We start from the raw sequence: 22,999 nt of genomic DNA on the forward strand, positions 1-22,999 counted from the left end.
CCATTGTGTACTGCAATGTAAACCGGTGTGAATGTGATAACTTACATCTAAGTATGAACTAGCACCTATCCTATGGATATCCAGGGGTGAATTCTATTGGATTGATAAACTGATAGTAATAACAACACTAGCCAACACGATTTTTACCTCCAAGAACTTAAATGCTGATTTAAACAATTTTTATGCATAGATTTCGAAAATCACCATATTAGTTTCATATCACGTCACATATAATAGATAGAGGAAGTTACATTTTACCAGAATTTGCTAAATTCAGATCATCTAGCCAGTAATGTATGACATATTGGTTCATTTTAACAGACTCCACTAATGGCATTAGTCCATGAAGGGCAGTATCTGTTGATAACAACTCCATCTTCTCCCACTCAACCAGCTTTTTATCCATAGTAGCAACTTGCCCTTAATGCCACACTGCTCCAATTTGTACAGTAGTCTTCCATGTATCAAAAGTTTTCCTGAAATCCAAGTATATGATATCAAAATTAAAATCCTATGTTTCATTCAGCTGGGTGTACAAAAAGTGATGAAAGCATGTCTGAAGTTTCTACATGATGGAAAATGCCAGGATTATGGTTGGAACATATGCAGTAATCTTAAGGTTATTGGTTTGCATGGGGGGGGGGTATTCATAAAATGTTGTTTTTTTGTGTTTGTGAGAGCTGTGTAACAGAAGAACATTATGTTGTGCAACACTGGGACAAGCGGGACGAGTTGATACCAGGACAATGTAATGTAAAATGTATTCCTTTAGTGCAACCAAAGGAGTTTCTTCTTCCAACCCTGTGCAACTTGGATTGATGAAAAATTTTGTGAAGGATCTAAATAAAGAAGGCAACAGATTTGCATACTTGAGAAGTGAGTTTCCTAATTTAACATAAGCCAAACTTAAGGAAGGAATTTTCGTAGACCCCAAATTAGGAAACTCCTGAAAGATGATGTTGAAACCCAGTTAAAGGAGGTTGAACTGCCAGCTTGACAATCATTTAAGGCAGTACTACATGGCTTTTTCGGCAATAGGAAAGAAGACAACTATGAAATGTTGGTGTCTAATTTACTCAAGTGCAACAAAAACACGAGCTGTCAAATGTCATTGAAAATTCATTTTCTTCATTCCCAACTGGAATTTGCCCCCAAAAATCTGGGGGATGTCAGTGATGAACAAAGGGAGCAATTTCATAAAGATATTTCCACGATGGAAAAGCAGTACGAAGGTCGCTGGGATCCTGTAATGATGACTGGTTCCATTTGAGGGAGAGTAACCAAGAATACAAGAAAGAGAAAATCCCTTAGTGGCAAACATTTTTAAGGACAATTGCAGGTATGCTGGTTATATATTATTGAAATATAAGTATTTCACAGTGATTTGTGATATTTTTTTCTGAAATTAAATGAGTTATAGAGAATGTATATACAGTGGATTCCGGTTATTTGGGCCACCGGTTAATCGGGGCAGCCGTTTATTTGGGGCAAATCTTAAAAAACAAAAACCAATCAAGAAAATAGCCAGGGTTTACTTCGCTTAATTGGGACAAAATGCCGTTTAATAGGGGCAGGAGACCTCAGCACTGGAGATTACCCTACGATTGTCTCTGACCGTACCACGTAGTTTGGTCGGATTTCTGGAGGTCACAACCATAAAACAATAAAAACAATTAGCAGTCACCTGTTAATTGGGCTTTTCTGTTAGTGAAATCTATCATAAACGGACAGTAAACTTGATCTTATTGAATTTGCGGTAATACCGACAGCTGGAATTCTGTGGGTTATTATGGTAAAATGTGTTTACACTTCCACAATCAAATAAAAAAATTAATTTTCAGATCTTCTCTTCATTCCTATTTTTAAAGCTTCGTAATTTGTTACTCCGTTCTCACTTGCGCATGTTGTGTTACTTGCAATTTGTGTGTGCCGTGTTCTTTGTTATTGATTGCTTATCTTTTTACTGTTTTAAATTTTAACCCCCACCCACAAATGTCAGTGAACAGAAATTTCAGCTAGTTTAGTTAGTATATACACATTATTACAGTACGTATTAATTCTTCCGATTATCACGTATATTCTTCCGATTTTCACGTATCATTTAATTTTTTAATTGTTAAGGTAATAAAGAGTAAATTTGTGCTTAATATATCTTTACTTTTATAGCCTGTGGATAATATGCCTCCTATTTCCGCTAATTAGAATCGCTGTTTAATAGAATTAAAATTCAATTCAAAACGTGATCACGACCGGCGCTTACTACACATCGTATAGTGAACGGAACTTTACTGTGGTGAATTCGTCGTAATGTGATTTGATTGTAGGTAACCAATTGTAGGGGGGGGGGGTGCACACATTGTATTTTTAACTATTTAGGCCAAAATGCACTAGTCCCGATGTGTCCCAAATAACCGGAATCGACTGTATATATATATATATATATATATATATATATCTATATATATATATATATATATATATATATATATCTATATATATATTTTTTTTTACACTTGTTACAAACTTGAATTATACGTATATAACATTTTATTTTAACATTATACATTAGTCATTTAATGTAGAAACGATAGACTTTTTATGGTGACTTTCGGAATCAGCACATTTATTTCATCCAGAATTACATATTTTCATTGCAGAGGTATGACAAAAAAATTTTTTTGTTGGCTAGTGTAATACAGGTGAATCCCGCTTAATGCTGATAATTCGTTCCGGAAAAACAGAGCGCTATGTGAATCCGTGCTAAGCGAGGCAGCATTCCCATAAGGTAACATATGTATTTGTGAGTTGCGGTCAGTGCCGTAGGATATTTCCTAACCAATAATAAACGGTAGTGAAAACATGCACAAACGTCGGTCAAAATATTTAATATTCAAATATTTGTACATATCAAATATTTTGCATTACATGCGTATCTAATTATGTGGTAACTACTTACGTATCAAAAAATTACGTATCAATTTATCTAAATTGATTTTAATTGATTTCTTTTAATCGATGAATTTAATCATGAAAAATGTGTCGATTTTGGGTTGTACTTTGGCCCTCTTCCTGGTAAGCTAAAAGGGGTTTTAATTTTAAATCACCCGCAGCGTAACCACCCAACAATAAAGTCAACCGATCCTTCGGCACCTTGAAACCTTCCATGTTTTTTTTTTTTTTTTTTCCCTCTCTTTCAGTGAAACTTCTTTTAGGCATTCGTTTCCTAAAAAGTCCTGCTTCATCTATGTTGAAACCTTGTTGAGAAGTATAACACATAATATCCTTCTTCAATAATTTTACCTTATAAAGTTCTTTTTTGAAAGTTTCGGCTCCTTGATCTGCACTTACAGCTTCTCCCTGCATTTTAAGTTTTAAAATCTGGATTTTAACAGTCATTACTTACTAGTTTTAAATGGTTCCACTTTTTTTTTTTTTTTTTTGTGAATTTTTTTTCAGATCTTCATATAAGCTAATTTCCCTCTCTCTTTTTCTCTTCTTTATAATATTTAACTTAACTGAATTCTGCATTGGATATTATCTTCAATAAAATTATTTAAAGTCTCTCCGTTTCAATCCTAATAACCAGACCAGCTCTAGTAGCTTGCAGTGGAACAGCTGTCTTTCCCGCTGCTAAAATTATTTCTTTATTTTTTTATAATTGTTCTTACAGTTAAATTTGCCAGGCCTGAATTATGGCACACATCCCCTTGTTGACCGGAATCGATTCGCTTCAAAACGCCTAATTTAATTTTCAAATTCAGTCTTTTTCTTACATTTAGTCTTCGTACTGCATACAGACGTTGCTTTTTCATTCTTATCCAACATTATTAACTCTTCGAAAATGTAACAGCGTTGATAGCATTAATTATGATACAATGTTCGATTAAACTGTCCGTTATGCACAATGTCTAATACTGTACTGAGTGATGACTAGACTTTGGATAAATGTATATAACGCAAATATTACAAGCAATAAACTTATCATTTTTTAAAATGCTGATCGTGGAACGTAACAAGTCACTGTATTCCAATTAAATTTGTGCGTGAGAAAATTTTGCCAGGTGTGGGAAAAGTTTTAATGCTGTTTTGCTATTCATTTTCAAGATATCCACTCCATCAAATGAAACGATTTCGTTAAACATGCCAAAAATGCAATCTGCAAAAGAGCGTTATAGTGATTTGTGACAGCGTTATAGTCAGATACGGGTTATAATATAAGAACAGCGTTACAGCGAATCAGCGTAAAGCGAACCGCGTTATAACGAGGGCCTGCTGTAATCTTTTTTCACATAAGCAAATCGCAAATATTGCATCCTTTGCATAAAAACAAACTGAGATTTTCTTTTTCATTCTTAGCATTACTTTTCTTCTAAACAACTACTTATTCTGTACAAATCTGAAATCTATCCGAATGTGGAATACTGTTCCCACAACTAAGGTGGTGCACCCACCCTCTCGCAAGATCCTTGACTCCATTCAAAAGAGAGTAATCAGGTTGATTGTTGTTGTTATTTGGTTTTTAGGAGCATTAGCAACTGAGGCCATATTGCTCCGGGGATATGCTGTGGTCATTCCCTGACCTTTCCGTATCCTCCGTATTTGGTGTTCACGGGCTCAAACCCTGGTCTAATCAAGAAGCGTGTGCTACGCACTGCTGTTCCTGCCCACCTGGCAACGGAGGCGCCAGTCAGGTTGATTAATTATAAACATTTCTTACCTGAAGTTTCTCGTTTCTTACCTAAAGTCTCTCCGCTTCAATCCTAATAACCAGCCCAGCTCTAGTAGCTTGCAGTGGAACAGCTGTCTTTCCCGCTGCTAAAATTAATTCTTTATTTTTTATAATTGTTCTTACAGTTAAACTTGCCAGTCCTAAATTATGGCACACATCCCCTTGTTGTTGACCATAATCGATTTGCTTCAAAACGCCTAATTTAATTTTCAAATTCAGGTCTTTTTCTTACATTTGTAGTCTTCGTACTGCGTCCAGACGTTGCTTTTTCATTCTTATCTGCCATTATTATCTCTTCGAAAATCTAATGCCGTTGATTGCATTAATTATGATACAATGTTCAATTAAACTGTCCGTTATGTACAATGTTAATACTTCTCACAGACATTCACTTCCCGCTGCATATATTTTTATAGATATTTCAACAGGTACTATTTTTCGGAACTGGAAACTAATTCCCCCACTATTCCAAACCGCTCAAAATACTTGCTACAGCCAGTCAGCATCTATTCGCTGTCCAACTTAAAAATTCCCAAAACCAACTTTTCCTTTTCCTCATTTATTCCTTCTACTTCTGTTTCCTGGAACAATCATCCTTCACATGTATTTCCTGAAAATTACAATCTACAGAAATTCCAAGTCAAATAACAAGTATCTTCTGTCCACACAGCCTTCAAATCCCATGCACAGTACTAAGTAATATAGCTTCTATTACCTTTCAGGTTGGGGATTTCATAAAGAAAAATAATAATAAAATAAAATAATTTTCATCTGTGTAAACAACAGATTTATTTAGGCACACATGGACTTTGATGAAAGAAATTGGTTGCAATAAATGTTTTGTCAGACTATTTTTCTCAAAGGATATTTATAAAGCAATATCAATTAAGAGAATTTGGCTAGGATATGGAACATAAATCGCAATTTTTAGGATTCCCACAAATGTAGTTGTTACTGTTGGATGTTTAGTGGCCATAAGGGCCTCTTTTGGTCAAGTGCCTGTTCATGATTTATTTAAAGTACCTCAATCTATATGATTGCATTTAACCAGAATATAGGCATTAAATAAAATACATCATATAAAGATTGAGATACTTTAAATTTTGGAACAGTTCATCAAGGTTAACATTATTTTGAAGAGGGCGCTGGGAAGGCAGAACAGTAATGACGGTGGATTTTTGGCTGCTGTGAAGGTGTAAGTTTTTTTTTTTAATTTTTAATGTATTCTTCGTTATTTAACATAGTACTACATTCAGGGACGTGGAAAGTGAAAAAGACCTGGGGGTAATTGTGCAGCCAAATATGAAGTTCAGTGAGCAGTGCAGATGGGCTGCCAGGGCAGGTCATGGAGTCTTGTCAATGATATTGGTATTGGTGTTTAAAGGCACAAGGGCAGCTAAGGCCAAAATGTGCCAGGTCCTACATTATTATTCTAAGGTATATGTTCTATTTTGGCATCATAGGCATTCATATATATGTATTTCCTTCAGAAATGTATAGAGTGTAGCTAGGTTAGCACTATTACCAATCATATGGTTAAGCGATAACGGTTCTTGTAGTTGTGATTGAGAGTGGAAAATTCTTCTGAAAGGAGAGTAGTGAGGACAATCTAAAAGTATATGTTTGACTGTAAGCGGTAGTGAACAATGCGTGCATCGAGGTGGGTCATCCCTTTTGCAAAAGTGAACTGCAATTGTTTTTTGACCTGATAAACGATATCCATTCTGCATTGCCCATGCCTCCAAATTATTTATAGAGAGTTGGAGCTGTCTTTCAATGGTCTGTATATTTTGGGAACGGCAAGATATAGTTAGATCATCAGCATACATATATAGTTCTACAGTATTTGGGATGTTGTGTGTTATGGTGTTCAGTCTAAGTGAAAAAAGGGTGGAGCTCAGTACTGATCCTTGCGGGATACCTTCTTCTTGAGTGTAGGACCGGGAAAGTACAGATTGATAGTGGACCTGAAAGGTTCTGTGTTGAAGAAAATTTTGAACGAATTCTGGTAAGTGTCCTCGCAATCCTATGGAATGAAGTTCTCTCAATATGCCATACCTCCAGGTAGTGTCGAAAGCCTTTTCTATATCGAGACTTACCATTACAAGATGTTCATTTTTGACGTAAGCATTGCGGATGTTAGTCTCGGCTTTCACCATTAGATCCAAAGTGCATCTGTTCTGTCGGAAACCAAACTGATTGTTGTTCATCAGTGCTTTAGTTTCAAGAACCCAGGTAAGCCGTCTATGTATCATTCTTTCTAGGATTTTACTTAGGCAGCTGGTTAGAGAAATAGGTCGGTAATTTTCTGGAAGTGTGTGATCTTTTCCTGGTTTAGGAAAGGCTAAAATGATGGAATGATGCCAGGAAGATGGATATGTACCTTCAAGAAAAATCCGATTATAGAAAATTAATAGTAAATTCAATGCCGTACTGTTTATATGTTTCAGCATTACATAATATATACCATCAGGTCCAGCTGCACTGTTGGGTGATCTATTTAGTGCTGTTTGCAGTTCAAATAGGTTAAACGGTTGATTATAGGCAATATATTGGGTAGTATGGAATTTTATTTTGTACCTTTCAGCCGAAGCTTTGATTTTAAGGAAGGAGTTGTCATATGCTGACGTGGCAGATGTTTGGTAGAAATTCTCTGCAAGGGTGTTAGCTATTTCTTGTTCAGAAGAAATTTCCTGTCCATTTTTGATTAAGATGGGAGAAGGAAGAAGTGGATATTTCCCATTTAATTGCCGAATCTTTTTCCAGATGAGACGACTGCTAGCATCCTTTGTAATAGTGGAGGCAAACTGTATCCATGATTCCTTTTTGGCTCTTCTTCTAATTTGTCTAGCTTTTGACTTTAGCCTTTTATATTGAATTAGGTTGTTGGTAGTTGGGAACTTCCGGAACAGGTTCCAAGCTTTATTTTTTTCCTTTTTGGCATTGGTACAAGCTTCATTCCACCAGTGTTTAAAGTTGTTGTGTTTACATGTGGAGGCTTGAGGTATTGCTTCGGAGGCAATGGTCAGTATTTGCCTGGTAATATGTTCTGTGACATCATCAATGGGTTGTAGTCTGATCAATTGACTATCAAAAGAAAGACGGGTTGAAAACTTTTCCCAATCTGCTCTGGAGAATTTCCATTTTGAGCGATTATCAGGGTATGATGTTTGAAGCGTTTGGATTCTGCATATGATTGGAAAGTGATCACTATTATGTGGGTCGTTTAATACTGTCCATTCTATACTGGGATATAATATGGGGGAACAGAGAGTTAAATCAATTGCTGACATAGATCCAGTGGGAAGGTGAGTATAAGTATTTTCACCAGTGTTCAGTAATGTTAGATTCAATTGGTCTAGTATCATCTCGATCAAGTGTCCTCTATTGTCCATGTGGTCTGATCCCCACAATGGATGATGCGCATTGAAATCACCAAGGATACAAAAAGGTGGTGGTATTTGTCTTATAAGGTCTTCTAGTTCTTTAAACGTGCACATCTTGTTAGGTGGAAGGTACAGAGATACTAGAGTTAGAATTTGCCCAACTGATACACGTACAGCAATGGCTTCTAAGTTGGTTTGAAGCGGAACGTTTCTAGAAGGAATTTTACAGTCAACTAGAATAGCGACGCCTCCACGTGCAGATAATGAGGAGTTTCTATCTTTTCTGTAAAATATAAAATTTCTGATTGATGGAGTTACTTGTGGAGTTAGATTAGTCTCTTGAATACAAATAGCTATAGGACTGTATCGGGAGATTAAATCATAGATGTCATCGGTATTGCTGCGTAAACCTCTACAATTCCATTGAACAATGTTCTGCATTATCGGGGTTTGAGGAGGGAAGGCGAGTCTGTCTGTTTCTTGTGAGTGGTTTGCTTTTGACGTTCATATTTCATTTTATCTTTTTTAGGAAAATTGGGACGTCCGGGATCTGTACTCTCTTCTACGTCATCAGTTTGACCTGATGAAAATCCAGTCTCCATATCATCTTCTGCATGAAGATCAAGTACTGTTTCATCGTGTGTAGTTATATTTTCAGAGTCCATTCTATTTGAGTTTGCCTTATGTGATTCAGTGGCTTGTTGCCTTCGTGATTTATTTGACATTTTATCACATGATTTTATTTTAGGCGGAACTGTGATAGGGGTATTGCTTATTTCATCAACTACAACGGGTTTGGTGGTAGGTTGAGGTGTTGATAGCACAGATCGTGCCCATTCTGCAATGGATGTATTTGGCGGAATTGATACATCAGTTTGGGTTGAAACAGCTTGGCATTTTAGTGTAATGGCAGCGTACGTGGTTTTTGGGATAGTTGACTTTATTTGCTTTCTTGCTTCTTGATATGTGACCTTATTCTCAGTCTTGTACTTTTGTATTCTTTTTTCAATTTTCCAGAGTTCGCATGATTTTGAGTATGCTGGATGGTCATTTTTGCAATTTGGACATTCCAGAGCCTTTGCAGTGCACTCTGTTTGTGAATGGTTTTTTGACCCGCAGTTAGGACAAGTATTTTCGCCTCTACATGTTGTTTGGGAGTGACCAAACTTTTGGCACTTGAAACATCTTAAAGGATTTGGAATGTATGGGCGGATACGGCAGTTTAGGTAGCCTGCTTTAACTGAGGTCGGCAAATTTGGTGTATTAAAGGTCAGTATAATGTTACGTGTGGGAACAAGTTTGTCATCCTTCTTTATCATAATTCTTCTTGCTTGAGTTACTTTCTGTTCTGCTAATTCCACGACTATCTCCTCTTCAGTTACGTTCAACAAATCCCACTCACTTATTACTCCTTTTGAGGAGTTCAAGGTGTTATGTGGTGAGACTTTGATTGGGATTCCGCTTATAGATGTCATTTTTAATAAAAATTCTGAATGCCTTGCTTGAGTGGTCTCAATTAAGAGATCTCCTGATTGGAGCCTTTTCACCATTTTCGGTGTACCTGCTGCATTCTCCAGACATCTCTGGATGACAAAGGGAGAGAGTCTGCTTAGTGGCTGCGTCGATAAAGAATGTACAATCAGAAAAGCTGGTGGTTCTGATTTGTTACAGTCTTTTTTCATTCTTTTCGCCAGATTGGGATCGTCTTCCATTCTTCTAGTCTCAGTATGTTGAGAGCCTGTCGGCTCTAGTGGTGGACATGTATCACAGTCCATTGTTGCTCCTTTTAGCCCTGGGAGTGAGCGCTTTTCCTCCCAGACTTCCAGCCCCGCCACGTGGAGGCAGGAGCGGTGCCACCTAGTGGCCAAGCGGTTGGGGAGGTTAGTTTGTTAGTGCAGAAAATTAATAAATATACTAGGAAAAGAAAGGCAATTTTCCTTTCTGGGTTCTTACTTAGGATCTGTTAAGTACAGAACCACTTACAAAGAAATGAGTATGAGAAAAGCACTGGAAAGAAAATATAACAAAATCACTGGGAAAGAGCACTATATATCGCTTTGGAAAATCGCTTGGCACTCGGGGCCTGTCAATGATATAAAGGAATTTTGCTAGCAGGGACAGGGAGGTGATAATTCCATTATACAAGGTCAGGCCACACCTAGAGTTATGTGTATAGGTCTGGAAGCCTCATTTTAGGAAGGATGCAGAGTTACTAGAACGAGTACAAAGAAGGGCAACAACTTTGGTGAGGGGAACAAAGTGGTGTTCTTACCAAGAAAGGCTTAAGTTCTACAAATTGCAGCACCTGGAGAGTAGGCACCTGCAAGGTGATCTGACTGAATGGGTTGAGCAAGCTGAATGCTGATGGGATTCTTCGTCTTTCTCAGACTAAGGACCTGAGGGGGCATAGTTTCAAATGAGGAAAGATAGTTGTAGAATAGATGTGCAAAAATTTGCCTTTAGACAGCGGGTAGTTCATTGATGGAACAGGCTTCCATCTTTTGTTGTAGAAGCTAATAGCCTAAATAAATTTAAGGCTGAGCTGGACAGGCATTTGGAACGAATGGAGGGATGAAATGGGAGGGGGTTTTTTTGGCTGATGCCAAAAAAAAAAAAAAAAAACCTTCCATTTCTTCCCTCCTTGCATAAGCTTGCTTTCTTGCATTGTATGCCTCTACTAATACTAAAGCTAATTATTTCAAAGAATGAGATTTAATGGTCTCTGTAAGTTAGGTGACAAACTGAAGGTGGATTTACATATATTCACATGACGGAGATGGTCAATCAGAATATCTCTGACTGTTAGAGCCTCACAGTAGGAGCATTGAGGGATTTTCCACAAATAAGGAAATATAAGTTAAGTGGAAATGGCCAATATGAAGCCTTCCCAATATCAGTTGCACAGTATCTTGATTCCCATAGTTTTGGTTCATTTGTGTTTTGTAGGAGTCTCCCTCATATGTGAAGCTAGCAGAATTTGTTTTAGTAAGAGTATTATTTTACTATTACTTAAAAATAATAGACAGGATTTTTTTTTTTTTTTTCAAACTTACAATAAAAATTTTAATTTGCTCAAATCTATTGTCTGTTAACCTTATTAAAAAATAAAGATCAAAAAATATTTATGTCATAACAAATGAAATTTACTGTTCTTTCAGAACAGCTTAAGTGGATTTATTTAGTCTTCAGCATTTGGAAAAGCAAAATCGTTTAAAAAAAGTGTAATATATGTAAAAAGACAAATTTTAATTAGTTACATGCTACAACAATGATATACATTTATAGCTAAGAATCAAGATCATATTTATTTTATTATAACAAAATCAACTTAATCTGAATATTATAATTCCATTTTTAATATTAGAGGGGGAAAATATATATATGTATATTTACCGCAGTATTTCTTTTCTCCCAATCATTGCTGTGGTCCGCTAAAGTTTCCCTAATTTTATTCAGTTCATGTTCCAGTTCTTTGGAAGAAAATATCTAACAACGATAATAAAAATATCTTAATATGACATTCAACAATGAGTTTAAGCATCCACTTTTATGGCATTTATTTTTATATATAAAAGAAAGAATTTACAACAAATATAATAGGCAATAGGTCAATTACAAATACAATGTCATAATGTGTTAGTTTATATTTACCCAAGACATTAATTAAACTTCAATCACAAGAAACAGAACATGTTTCAAACAGCATATATTTTAAAAAACAAAATAAAAAAAAAATTTTTTAATTTAATTTAAAAGGAAAGGCACATGGGAATAAATTAAAATTCACCAATTTTTCACAAAGAATCTGGAAATCTCAAATAGTAATTCTGAAAATGATGATGACACCATCACCAAACATATTTGTAATTTGATGATTACTACATTTTCTTAATAAGTAAATTACCGGGAGTTTTACATTTCATTTGCTTATAGTCATAATTATGTAGTATAAATTAAAAATTAAGAAAGCATGCAGGATTGTGAAGAAGGAACACTGCTCTGTATTCCAGATAAATATCATTTCATAAATAATTTTGATTAAAAATTTATAAATACAACAACTATTCTGTATCCTACTTGAGAACCCTCTTGGGAAAATATCCTAAAACATTACCTTATAAGAACAATGAAGTACAGTAAAATTTCACTTTAATTAACTGTAAGAGAGATGGCCTGTCTACTAAATCCAATTGTCCATTAAAATTGAATGAAAATATATTGAGTTGCTAAAGTTGCTATAATGTTATGAAGAAGCACTGTACTATGAAACAAATGTTGCAATGCTATACTTACGAGTTGTGGAGCAGAAGAGCTTTAAATTTGTGTGTGTGTCATTTAGTGGAAATGCTGACTGAAGCTTTTTCAGAGTCTGAAAAGCTTGTGAGTATTCTCAATGGAGTTTCATGTGACTCCCTAAGGATTTCTGACATGTTCAAGATGGCTTGATGGAAAGCTATGATGAGGAAAATCCCGACAGTTTTGCACTGTTTACGATGTGCATCTTGTTGTTATTGGGTTTTTAGGAGCATTAGCAACTAAGGTCATATTGCTCCGGGGATATGCGGTGGTCATTCCCTGACCTTTCTGTATCCTCCGTATTTGGTGGTCACGGGCTCGAACCCCAGTCTAATCAAGAAGTGTGTGCTACGCACTGCTGCTCCTGCCCACCTGACCATGGAGGCACCATGCATCTTGTAAAGAACAAGTAAATTTTGTTTCATTTAGAGTTTTTCACAATAGCGAGAATTGCAAACATGATAGAGCATTCAACAAGTTACATCAATGGCCATAAAAAAGAATTAAAATATTTTCTTTTATAATCAATTAATACAGTGTTTTGGCTATTCTATCTGATTATTTGATATTGCATTGATAAACAAAAGAAAGGCCAACCTAATTAGCTGTGAGCTTAAATTTACTTTATTGTGAATTAAAATGTTTTAATTAATAGTAAATACCATCAGATTGAGTCAGATACCACTGGATGGTCACTTGCTTAAAATGGGGTATGGCCCAAAATCCTGACACCCAGAATCCCGACAGTATCTACTATATTGTAAAAATATATGAATATAATTCTATTTATTTATTAGTTTTTTAGTAAGTAAAAATTTGCCTTATTAGATTAATTCTGTAGAAAGAATATAAAAAATAAAAATTTTAACAAATACCTCTCTCAATTTGAAGATTATGTTTTCTGTTACAAAAACAAACAGTTCTAAAATACAATCAGCAAATACAAACAACTTCATTAAATTTAAATTTATTATACTGCAATTGGCGATCTTTCAAATCAAATTTTGGTATTTGTATAGGGCTTTTAAGCAATAATTACAGGTACAGCATTGAAATGCTAAAGATAAAAAAACTTAAAATAAGAATACTTTCGGAATATGAAAATTTAGAGTAATGTATTTTGGCAGCTGCGCAATATTTGTCATTTAACCACAGGGGCTCACATCCGGTGAGTATGGAGTATGGACTTGGCACACCCAGGATCCTGAGCTGGATATCATCATTCTTCTCTTTCCTGGTGATTCCCTTCTACTTCTGACTCTGACTCTCTCTCTCTCTCTCTCTCTCTCTCTCTCTCTCTCTCTCTCTCTCTCTCTCTCTCTCTCTCTCTCTCTCTCTCTCTCTCTCTCAGGGTAACTCGGAATTTTTTCTTTTTTTTTTTGGCTGGTGCTTAAGCTTAAGCTTCAGGCTTCCTTGCACTATATGGCTAGTAATAGTAATAATAATAATAAATATCATTAGCAAAACTAAAACTGAAATTATACAGGTATTTGCTACTAGCTATACTTTCATGACTTTCTTTGACAAGTACTTCAAGCTGACTATGGGCAATAGCAAGACATTTTGAAAGGGGGAACAAGAAAAAATATCACAGAAAATATATTCCCTAGAAAAAATATTTCATTTTCTTCTTATTATTATTATTATTATAATAAGAAAAGAGGATTTCTTGATAAAGATTCTGCGGTGGGAGAGGAAACAATTCTTCTATTTACAACAAAAGTAAATATTCAACCAATTTCATGTGTTCAATATTGGATTATGGATCCTTAAAACCGTGCTGATACATGCACTGTCGAAAATGAAAACTATTGAATTCTTCCCTTAGTTTGTGTTGATGAATAAGAGTGAAGAAAATTATAAACATTTGTTTCAAGATATGACTGACTTTGCCAAAGAAAATGATATTGAATTGAGCCCACAGGCCATATCAACTGACCTGGAATTTGCTGCAATGCCTCCAAAGGTGAGTTCCCTAACACATCTAATAAGGTCTGTTTTTTTACACCTGGAACAATGTGTTTGGAGAAAAATTCAAGCAAGTGGAGTGGCATATCAGTACGGCACCGATGAAGAATTTAGTTTGCTACTTCGATATTTGTGCGCCTTGGCAATTATTCATTCTGGTGAGATACCACAAGCATTTAATGTTCTGAAGCCACATTTCCCAAGGGAAGCCTAGTGATGTGATAGTGGTTTGAAGACAATTATATATATTATATAGTTGTCTTCATGGCACGGTAATTCGCGTTCCACCATTATTTCCACGAACATTATAGTCCGTATACGATTACATTCAACTGCGAATTCCAAGCACCAAAAACAGAGTATTATTTTATTTTATGCATAGATATACACACTACCCTACCAATGATATCTGGAAAGTTGCCTTTAGACATAAAAGAGGATTCGCGCTCCTCACACTATGTTAATCGGCATCTAGCATTTGCTGAGCTGATCAATGGCTTGAGAATGGCTGCACGATCATTGTAACTCACATCATGGAGTATCCTTCGTACTGTACTAGTGCTGACATTAGTCCCAATACTCTCACAGAGGGTTTGTGTGACGTGAGACAATGGAAAATTACGATTTGCATGCACAGTTCTTCATAAAATTCTCTTTTCCAATTCTGTTATTTTTTGGGGTTTACCAGGCTGTTCTTAGCCAGATTCAGTCCCATTCCTCTTCCATTTGCATATTATGATGTCACTAATTGTTGACCTAGGGATCCACAGAGTGACTACAATGTATTGTAGAGAATGCTTGCTTATGTGGCATCTTACCACCAATCCATGTATATACTGCCCTACCATTAATATATAGACAGACTTTCATGGATGGGGAAATAGGTCTAGTGCATGCAACACATCACAGAATCTGCTATACATATGCACACTGGGCTTCGAACAGACATTTTCAAAAGTAGGCACGCACGAATCCGGGACTGTAGAGCATTGGAAAACAGTACTATGGACAGACGAATCGAGGTTTGCACTCTACCAGTCTGACGGCCGTTCCTGGTTGTGTCGAATGCTAGGGGAACAGTTCCTTCCTGATAATACCCTCCCAACAATGAAGTTTGCTGGAGGCAATTGCATGGTATGGAGCTCCTTTCATGGTTTGACTTTGGCCCGTTAGTCATTACTGACAAAACGATGAATGCTGTGCAATACCAGGACAGCCTGGACAATTATGCACTTCCAACATTATGGCACTACCGCACGGAAGGCCCATACCAGTATCAGCAAGACAACGTGTCATGCCATAACAAGAGTGGTTTGAAGACATGGGTGTGGAAAAGTTGGATTGGCCAACCCTGATTCAAACCCTAATCAAGCATCATTGGGATGTATTGGATCGATGTAGGACATGCACGTTAAGATTGCCTAAAGAACAAGGCCGAACTGGTGGCTGTGTTACAGGACGAGTGGAGAAACATATCACCTGACATTTATAAAAAGCTGGTTGAGAGTATGCCACGAAGACTGAAGGCTGTCATAAAAGGAAGAGGTGTGAGTACAAAATATTAAAGGATACAATAAAAGGTTTTATTTATTTATTTTTTTTGTCTAAATGCAGGTTTCCAGATATCAATACCAGATGAAACATTCAACAGAATTGATCACCTCAACACAGGCTAGACACCGAATAATATGGTGAAAGGAGCACGAATCCGGGACTGTAGAGCAAGGGAAAACAGTCCTATGGACAGAAGAGTCGAGGTTTGCACTCTACAAGTCTGACGGCCATTCCTGAATGCACCATGTCATACTGCTCAGGTCGTAACAGAATAGTTTGAGGACATGGGTGTAGAAAAGTTGGATTGGCCAGCCCAATCCAACAAGAGAGAGCGGGAATTATAGAAGCCAATTCAGAAGAACAGTGCCCATGGAAGTATCTGTAGAAGAGGCATGCAGCAGAAACAGTGTGTCTATGAGAAAGCGAGTGGAGAGACTCTCGTGTGTGTGCACATCAAGACTGCCCAGAGAACAAGGCCGAGTGGAGAAACCTATCACCTGAAATTTATAAAAAGCTGTTTGAGAGTATGTCGCGAAGATTGAAGGCTGTCATAAAAGCAAAAGGTTTCAGCACAAAATATTAAATGATGCAACAAAAGCACTTTTTTTGTCTAAATGCAGGTATCTGGATATTAATGGCAGTGTGTGTATGTATGTATGTATATATATATATATATAAAAAAGAATAATAGTATTAAGAAGCTAAGTAATCATGGAGGGTGGAGTGTAACAATACAAAAAGGAAGAAAATGTTGATCATGGTGTATACCGTAGATTCACAGGTTTAAACAAAAATCTTCTTCACACTTTCTACATGCTATATATATATATATATATATGAAAATCCCAAACACGAGAGCTATTACAACCTATAGTACTTAGTACCACTCATGGGTTTCACGTTGACAATATGAAAGAAGATATTTGTTGATATTAGCATTAGCACTAGTAGAGGCATATGATGCAAGAAAGCAAGCTTATGCAGCATCAGACAAAAAAAAAAAAAAAAAAACCCTTCCACTTCACCCCTCCATTTGTTCGAAATACCTGTCCAGCTGAGCCTTAAATTTATTTAGGCCATCAACTTTCACAACAAAGGATAGAAGTCTGTTCCACCAACCAACTACCCGCTGGCTAAAGGTAAAATTTCCGCACATCTATCCTACATCTGTCTTTCCTCAATTTGAATTTATGCCCTCTCAGGTGATTATTCTGAGCAAGAGGAAGAATCCCATCAGCATTGAGCATGCTCAAACCATTTAAGGCTTTGTACACCTCTATCAGATCACCTCGCTGGTGCCTAGTCTCCAGACACTGTAATTTGCAAAACTTAAGCTTTTCTTCGTAAGAGCAACCCTTCGTTCTGTTCACTAACCTTGTTGCCCTTCTCTGTATTTGTTCCAGCAGCTCTACATCCTTCTTGAAATGAGGCCTCCAGACCTATATACAGTACTCAAGGTGCAGCCTGACCATTGCCTTATACAAGGGAATAATCACCTCCGTATCCCTGCTAGAAAAATTCCTGTACATCATTGATAACAGCAGCAGCAGCAGCAGCAGCAGCAGCAGCATAGCGTCAGTAGCGTCCTTAAAATCCATGCCAACCTTTGTATCGTCTGCAAACTTGGACATTAAGCTAGATATACCATCATCAATATTATTTATAAATACAGAAAACAACAATGGACCCAACACTGAAACCTGAAGGACTCCACTAATAACATTAGTCCACGATGAGCAGTGTCCATTAATTACGACTCTGTCTTCTGCCACTCAACCATCCCTTTATCCATAGCAACAATTTGCCACCAATGCCACACTGCTCCAATTTGTGCAGCAGTCTTCCATGTGCAACAGTATCAAAGGCCTTTCTAACATCCAAATTTATATCAAAGTTATTCCCTGCATCCAATTCTTTTGTGACTACATCATAGTATCCAATCAAATTGGTCCGGCAAGACCTTCCCTTAACAAAACCATGCTGTGTCTGAGCTATAACTGAATTCTTGTCAAGATGTTCCTGCAGTGCTTCTTTAATCAGTGCTTCCATTAATTTTCCTGGAACAAAAGTTAAACTCACAGCTCTATAAGTACTTGTGTCAGCCTTTGATCCTCCTTTGTGAATTGGGGGTAACAGTTCCACATCTCCAGTCTGTGGGTACCGCCCCTGAGTCCAAGGAAGCTCTCATAATTAAGGCTAACGGATTGCTTACTTCCTTTGCTGCCTCCTTTAATATAACTGGATAGATCCCATCCACCCCACGTGCCTTTCTTGTATTTATCTTCAACAATTTCTCCTCCACTTTACCCTTAATTATTACAAGATCATTATTATTATTTTTTTTTTTATGTGAACCCCAAAGAAGAGAGGTATTAGAACCTATAGTACTTAGTACCGTGCTTGGGTTGGAGGTTGAGAAGACGAAAGCAGATATTTGTTGACATTGGACTTGAACTTCTGTAGATTGTAATTTTCAGGAAATACGTATGAAGGAAGGTTGTTCCAGAAAACGGCAGTTGAATGAATAAATGAGGAAGATGAAAAGTTGATTCTGTGGGTTTGAAGTTGGACAGTAAATGGATGTTGGCAGGTTGTGGCACGTGTTCGGACTGTTTTGAAAGAGAGAGCGGGAATTACAGAAGCCAATTCAGAAGAACAGTGCCCATGGAAGTATCTGTAGAAGAGGCATGCAGCAGAAACAGTGCATCTATGAGAAAACGAGTGGAGAGACTCTGTTAGAGATGAATCATTAATTAACCTAACTGCCCTCTTCTGAATGGAATCAAGAAGCCTGAGAGAGGTTTTGGGGGCACCACCCCAGATGTGGGAACAATATTCCACGGCAGGGCGGATTTGCGATTTATACAGAGTGAGCGGCTGTTTGGAAGAAAACTAACGCCGAGAGCGAAAGAGAAAACCAAGTTTTTTAGATGCAGAGGTAGCAATATTTGTAATGTGCTTGTGCCAAGAGAGATTAGAAGTCAGGGTAATCACCAAAAGAGATATATCATTTTACCTAGAAATCGGAGTGTCACTAAAGATAAGCATAGGAGCAGAAGAATCCTTTTTGCGAGATATAAGAAAGACTGAGTTTTAGAAGGGTTGAAATCAACTAAGTTGTCTTTGCTCCACTGGAGAATTACCTGGAGATCGGCATTTAAGGAATTGGCAGCAGATTTTCGGGAACTTGAAGCTGATTGAGCAGGACAAGGTTTCTCAAAATGGAAAGTTGAATGCAATGTGCTATCATCGGCAAAACTATGGATAGGATTTACAGTCAATGGAAGAAGGTCATTGATATACAAGAGGAAAAGAGTGGGGGAAAGAACTGAACCTTGGGGCACACCGGCATTAGTGGAGAAGTTAGAAGACAGAGAGCCATCTACCATCACCCTCAGTGAGCAATCAGAGAGAAAACTGGATAACCAATTACTAAAAACAGTTGGCAAACCATAAGATGGAAGCTTGTTTAGAAGACCTTTATGCCAAACACGATCAAAAGCCTTTGAGATGTCAGGAGCAACTACTTGTGTTTCACCGAACCTTTCCATTGAATTAGTCCATAAATGGGTAACATAAGCCAGAATACCATCAGTGAATCGACACTGACGGAATCCATACTGGCGATCGTTGATTAGACGGAAGGTTTCTAGGTAGTTTAAGAGTTGGCGGTTAAGTGATTTCTCCATTACTTTAGAAAGAGTAGAAGTAAGTGCAATGGGACGATAATTGGATGGGAGGGATTTGTCACCCTTTTTAGGAACTGGCTGGATATGAGCAAATTTCCAAGCAGAAGGAAAAACACCTTTGGAATAAGAAAGTGAAAAAAGGCGGCAAAGAATAGGAGTAAGTTCAGGAGCACAGGTTTTGAGAACAAGTGGAGAAATACCATCAGGACCTGGAGCTTTCTTAGCATTAAGATTCATCAAAATCCTTCTGATATCCTTTTGACGGAACACCACAGGAGGCATTGAATGGAGCATGTTAGGAATGGTGGGAGGTGTTTTACCAAGATCATTAACACATGAGCTGGAAGAAAAATGGGATGCAAGCAGGTCAGCTTTATCCTTGACTGAAGTGACAACAGAACCATCTGGTTTGAACAGAGGTGGGAGCAGAGATGGGCAAAAGTTACGGCCAATAGCTTTGGCAAGAAGCAAGTTTTCTACTCTTAGCCTGTTCAAACTCTAGTTTGGACTGATTAATAACTGCTTTACAATTGTTGCGAGCTTTGGTGTAGGCAGAAAATGAAACTGAAGAATTAGAAAGAAACCAATTACGATATTCAACATTCTTCTCTTGGACAGCCTTAGCACATTTATTGGAAAACCAAGGTTTAGTTAAAGATGAGATTTTAAAGTGGAGTGTGTGATAAAGGATTCCATTCCTCCAAGAATAATTTCACTGACACGATTTGAGCAAACGTTGACATCAAAAGTTTTGAAACAGTAATCAGACCAAGGAAAAGAAGAAAAGAAGTCTCGCAGGTCATCCCATTTTGCATTCTTGTAATGGCAAACAATACGAGGTTGGGAATAGCCATGAGATAAAGGTTCCATTGGAGAAGAGACAATCACCAAGTTGTGATCTGAAGTGACTAAAGGACCTCTCACTTCGACCTTGTACTTAGAAGGGTTGTTTGCGAGAAAAAGATCAAGCGTATTGGCTGTATGATTAGGATTGTCCGGTATTCTTGTAGGTAAATGAACAATCTGTGCTAGGTCATTAGTAATTGCAAAAGCCTCAGCATCTCGACCTGCTGGGTCGGTGTGACTAGAAAACGGAAGCCAGCTGGAGTTGTGAACATTAAAATCACCAAGGAAAATTACCTGACTGTTAGGAAAGTTGGACTGGAGAAAGTCAAAGAGCTCCAAGTGATTAGTGGAGTTGGGAGAACGGTAGAGACAACAGATGAATTTGACACAATGAGGTAGAGAGATTTTAAGCCAGAGAAGATTAAAGAGAGGAGATTCCAAATTGGCAAGTCTCTGACAGGGAATATCAGAATGGACATATGCACAAGTACCACCTTTGAGGCGAAAGGAATCATACAGCAAATAATTTGGACATCTGAGATGAGCAGTAGTTGAATCAACCGATAACTTAGATACAGTCAGAAAAAGTACATGGGGTTTGGAAGACTGCAAGTGGAAATGGACATCGTTGAGATTAGAACTGAGACCACATATATTTGTGAAATGAATTAGGAAGTCCTTGGGAGGTTTAGATCTTTTCGCAGATAAGCTTGCTCTATTATTTTAGCAATTCATGGTTTATTCAATAGTAAGAAAAAGTGGGTGGGACATGCTGTATGAAGTAATGAAATTTTTGGATATGGCGTACATGTGGTAAAAATATACCCAGATCCTTGACATAACGTGGCCTCGACAATGCTCCCTGCATACACACTACTCGGACTCCCTCCAGTCACTACCTGGCAGAGTAGAGGTAGCAAAATTATACACTAGCTGATCCGGAAGCCTGCTAGAGAGTTACCAATAGGTTTGGTCCGGTGTACTAACTAGCGGCCGGCCTGCGAACACCGTTTTAGAGCTATACCCTTGAAATGTAAGGAATATTGGATCTCGCCACGACATTCATCATAACCTCAAAAGTCATCAAACATACTGCATGATGGAAGAGATAGGAAAGGGTTGACCGGACCTTAGCTCTAGAGACAGAACATGGGTTCCACCACTTCAAGCCTCCAATAAGCAAAGTGGTGGTATTTCACCGTTTGATGAGAGCCATCTACCACCTAGTACTGCCTGGTAACATAGAGGGGCGGCGTTCCTCCATGTGGTGTGGGCGCCACACCTCGACCCCTGCTTACATTGGTTCACACCTGGGTGGTCACCCACCATGTACTTGTGCATGGAGGTTATACCCAGGATTACTAACAGTCCCACCATCGTGAAGGTGCAAGCAGAGGATTTGGCTGTCATAGACCGTCCGGACTTTGCCGAAATTGGGTCCACTTGACTTGAGTGTCACCCGAATATCAGTTCCATCAGCGTTTTAGACTCCCAGATAGCAAGTACAGCTTGTCTGGCATATCTGAGAGAATGTCTGTGACAACCTCAAGCTCACTGCCAGTGTTTACTTCATCTATGGCCTTCCCCTTCCTGAATAACTCCTCATGTGTGAATGTAGATGCAAAATATTGATTTAGTTTGTTAGCTACCTGAGCAGGATCATGAACAGTTGAACCATCGATATCAAGTGGACCAATCTGATTCATCCCCTTCCTTGTAGAGTTTACTTAAGTAAAGAACCCCTTGCTGTTTTTCTTTGCATCCCTTGCCAAAGATTTCTCGTAATCTGCCTTCGCCTGCCTAACCTCCTTTGTAACTTGGTTACAGATCAACTTATATCTATCATAGGCTTCTGTGTCACATGCATGTTAATTTATATGTATCCCATGCATTTTTCTTCTCTGCCATTTGTCTCATTAGTTCATCTGACATCCATTTAGGCCTGAACCGTGAACAATATTTCTTAGTTGGTATGTAAAGCCTAGTAGCTACCAAGATAAGTTCTTTGAATGCTTCCCATTTCGAGTTTGCTGTTGGTAACATCATCAGTTGGTCCCACACTGTATAGACTAACTTCTGTAGACTGTAATTTTCAGGAAATACGTATGAAGGAAGATTGTTCCAGAAAACGGCAGTTGAATGAATAAATGAGGAAGATAAAAAGTTGGTTCTGTGAGTTTGAAGTTGGACAGTAAATGGATGTTGGCTGGCGGCGGCACGTGTTTGGACTGTTTTGAAAGAGAGAGCAGGAATTATACAAGTCAATTCAGAAGAACAGTGCCCATGGAAGTATCTGTAGAAAACGCATGCAGCAGAAACAGTACTTCTATGAGACAGAGAGTGGAGAGACTCTGTTAGAGATGAGTTATTAATTAACCTAATTGCCCTCTTCTGAATGGAATCTAGAAGTCTGAGAAATGTTTTGTGGGCCCAGCCCCAGATGTGGGAACAATATTCCATGATAGGGCTGATTTGCAATGTGTACAGAGTGAAAAGTAACACTCTGAAGTAATCTGAGGTGCTTAAAGGAC

The 22,999-nt window shown here is 37.7% G+C and overlaps 1 protein-coding gene across 1 annotated transcript in view; it reads right to left on the reverse strand.

Moving 5' to 3' along the window:
* The window catches only part of chb (CLIP-associating protein), a 1,004,436-nt gene that overhangs the window by 496,644 nt on the left and 484,793 nt on the right, over positions 1 to 22,999 (reverse strand). The window contains exon 14 of the mRNA XM_090388867.1: positions 11,509 to 11,601. Within this exon, the coding sequence (XP_090244993.1) occupies positions 11,509 to 11,601 (93 nt within the window). The remainder of the gene's footprint in view (positions 1 to 11,508; positions 11,602 to 22,999) is intronic.

The sequence above is a fragment of the Mastigoproctus giganteus genome, chromosome 14, assembly GCF_048544385.1.
Source record: "Mastigoproctus giganteus isolate SK-2022 chromosome 14, ASM4854438v1, whole genome shotgun sequence".
In the NCBI taxonomy this organism is placed as follows: domain Eukaryota; kingdom Metazoa; phylum Arthropoda; class Arachnida; order Uropygi; family Thelyphonidae; genus Mastigoproctus; species Mastigoproctus giganteus.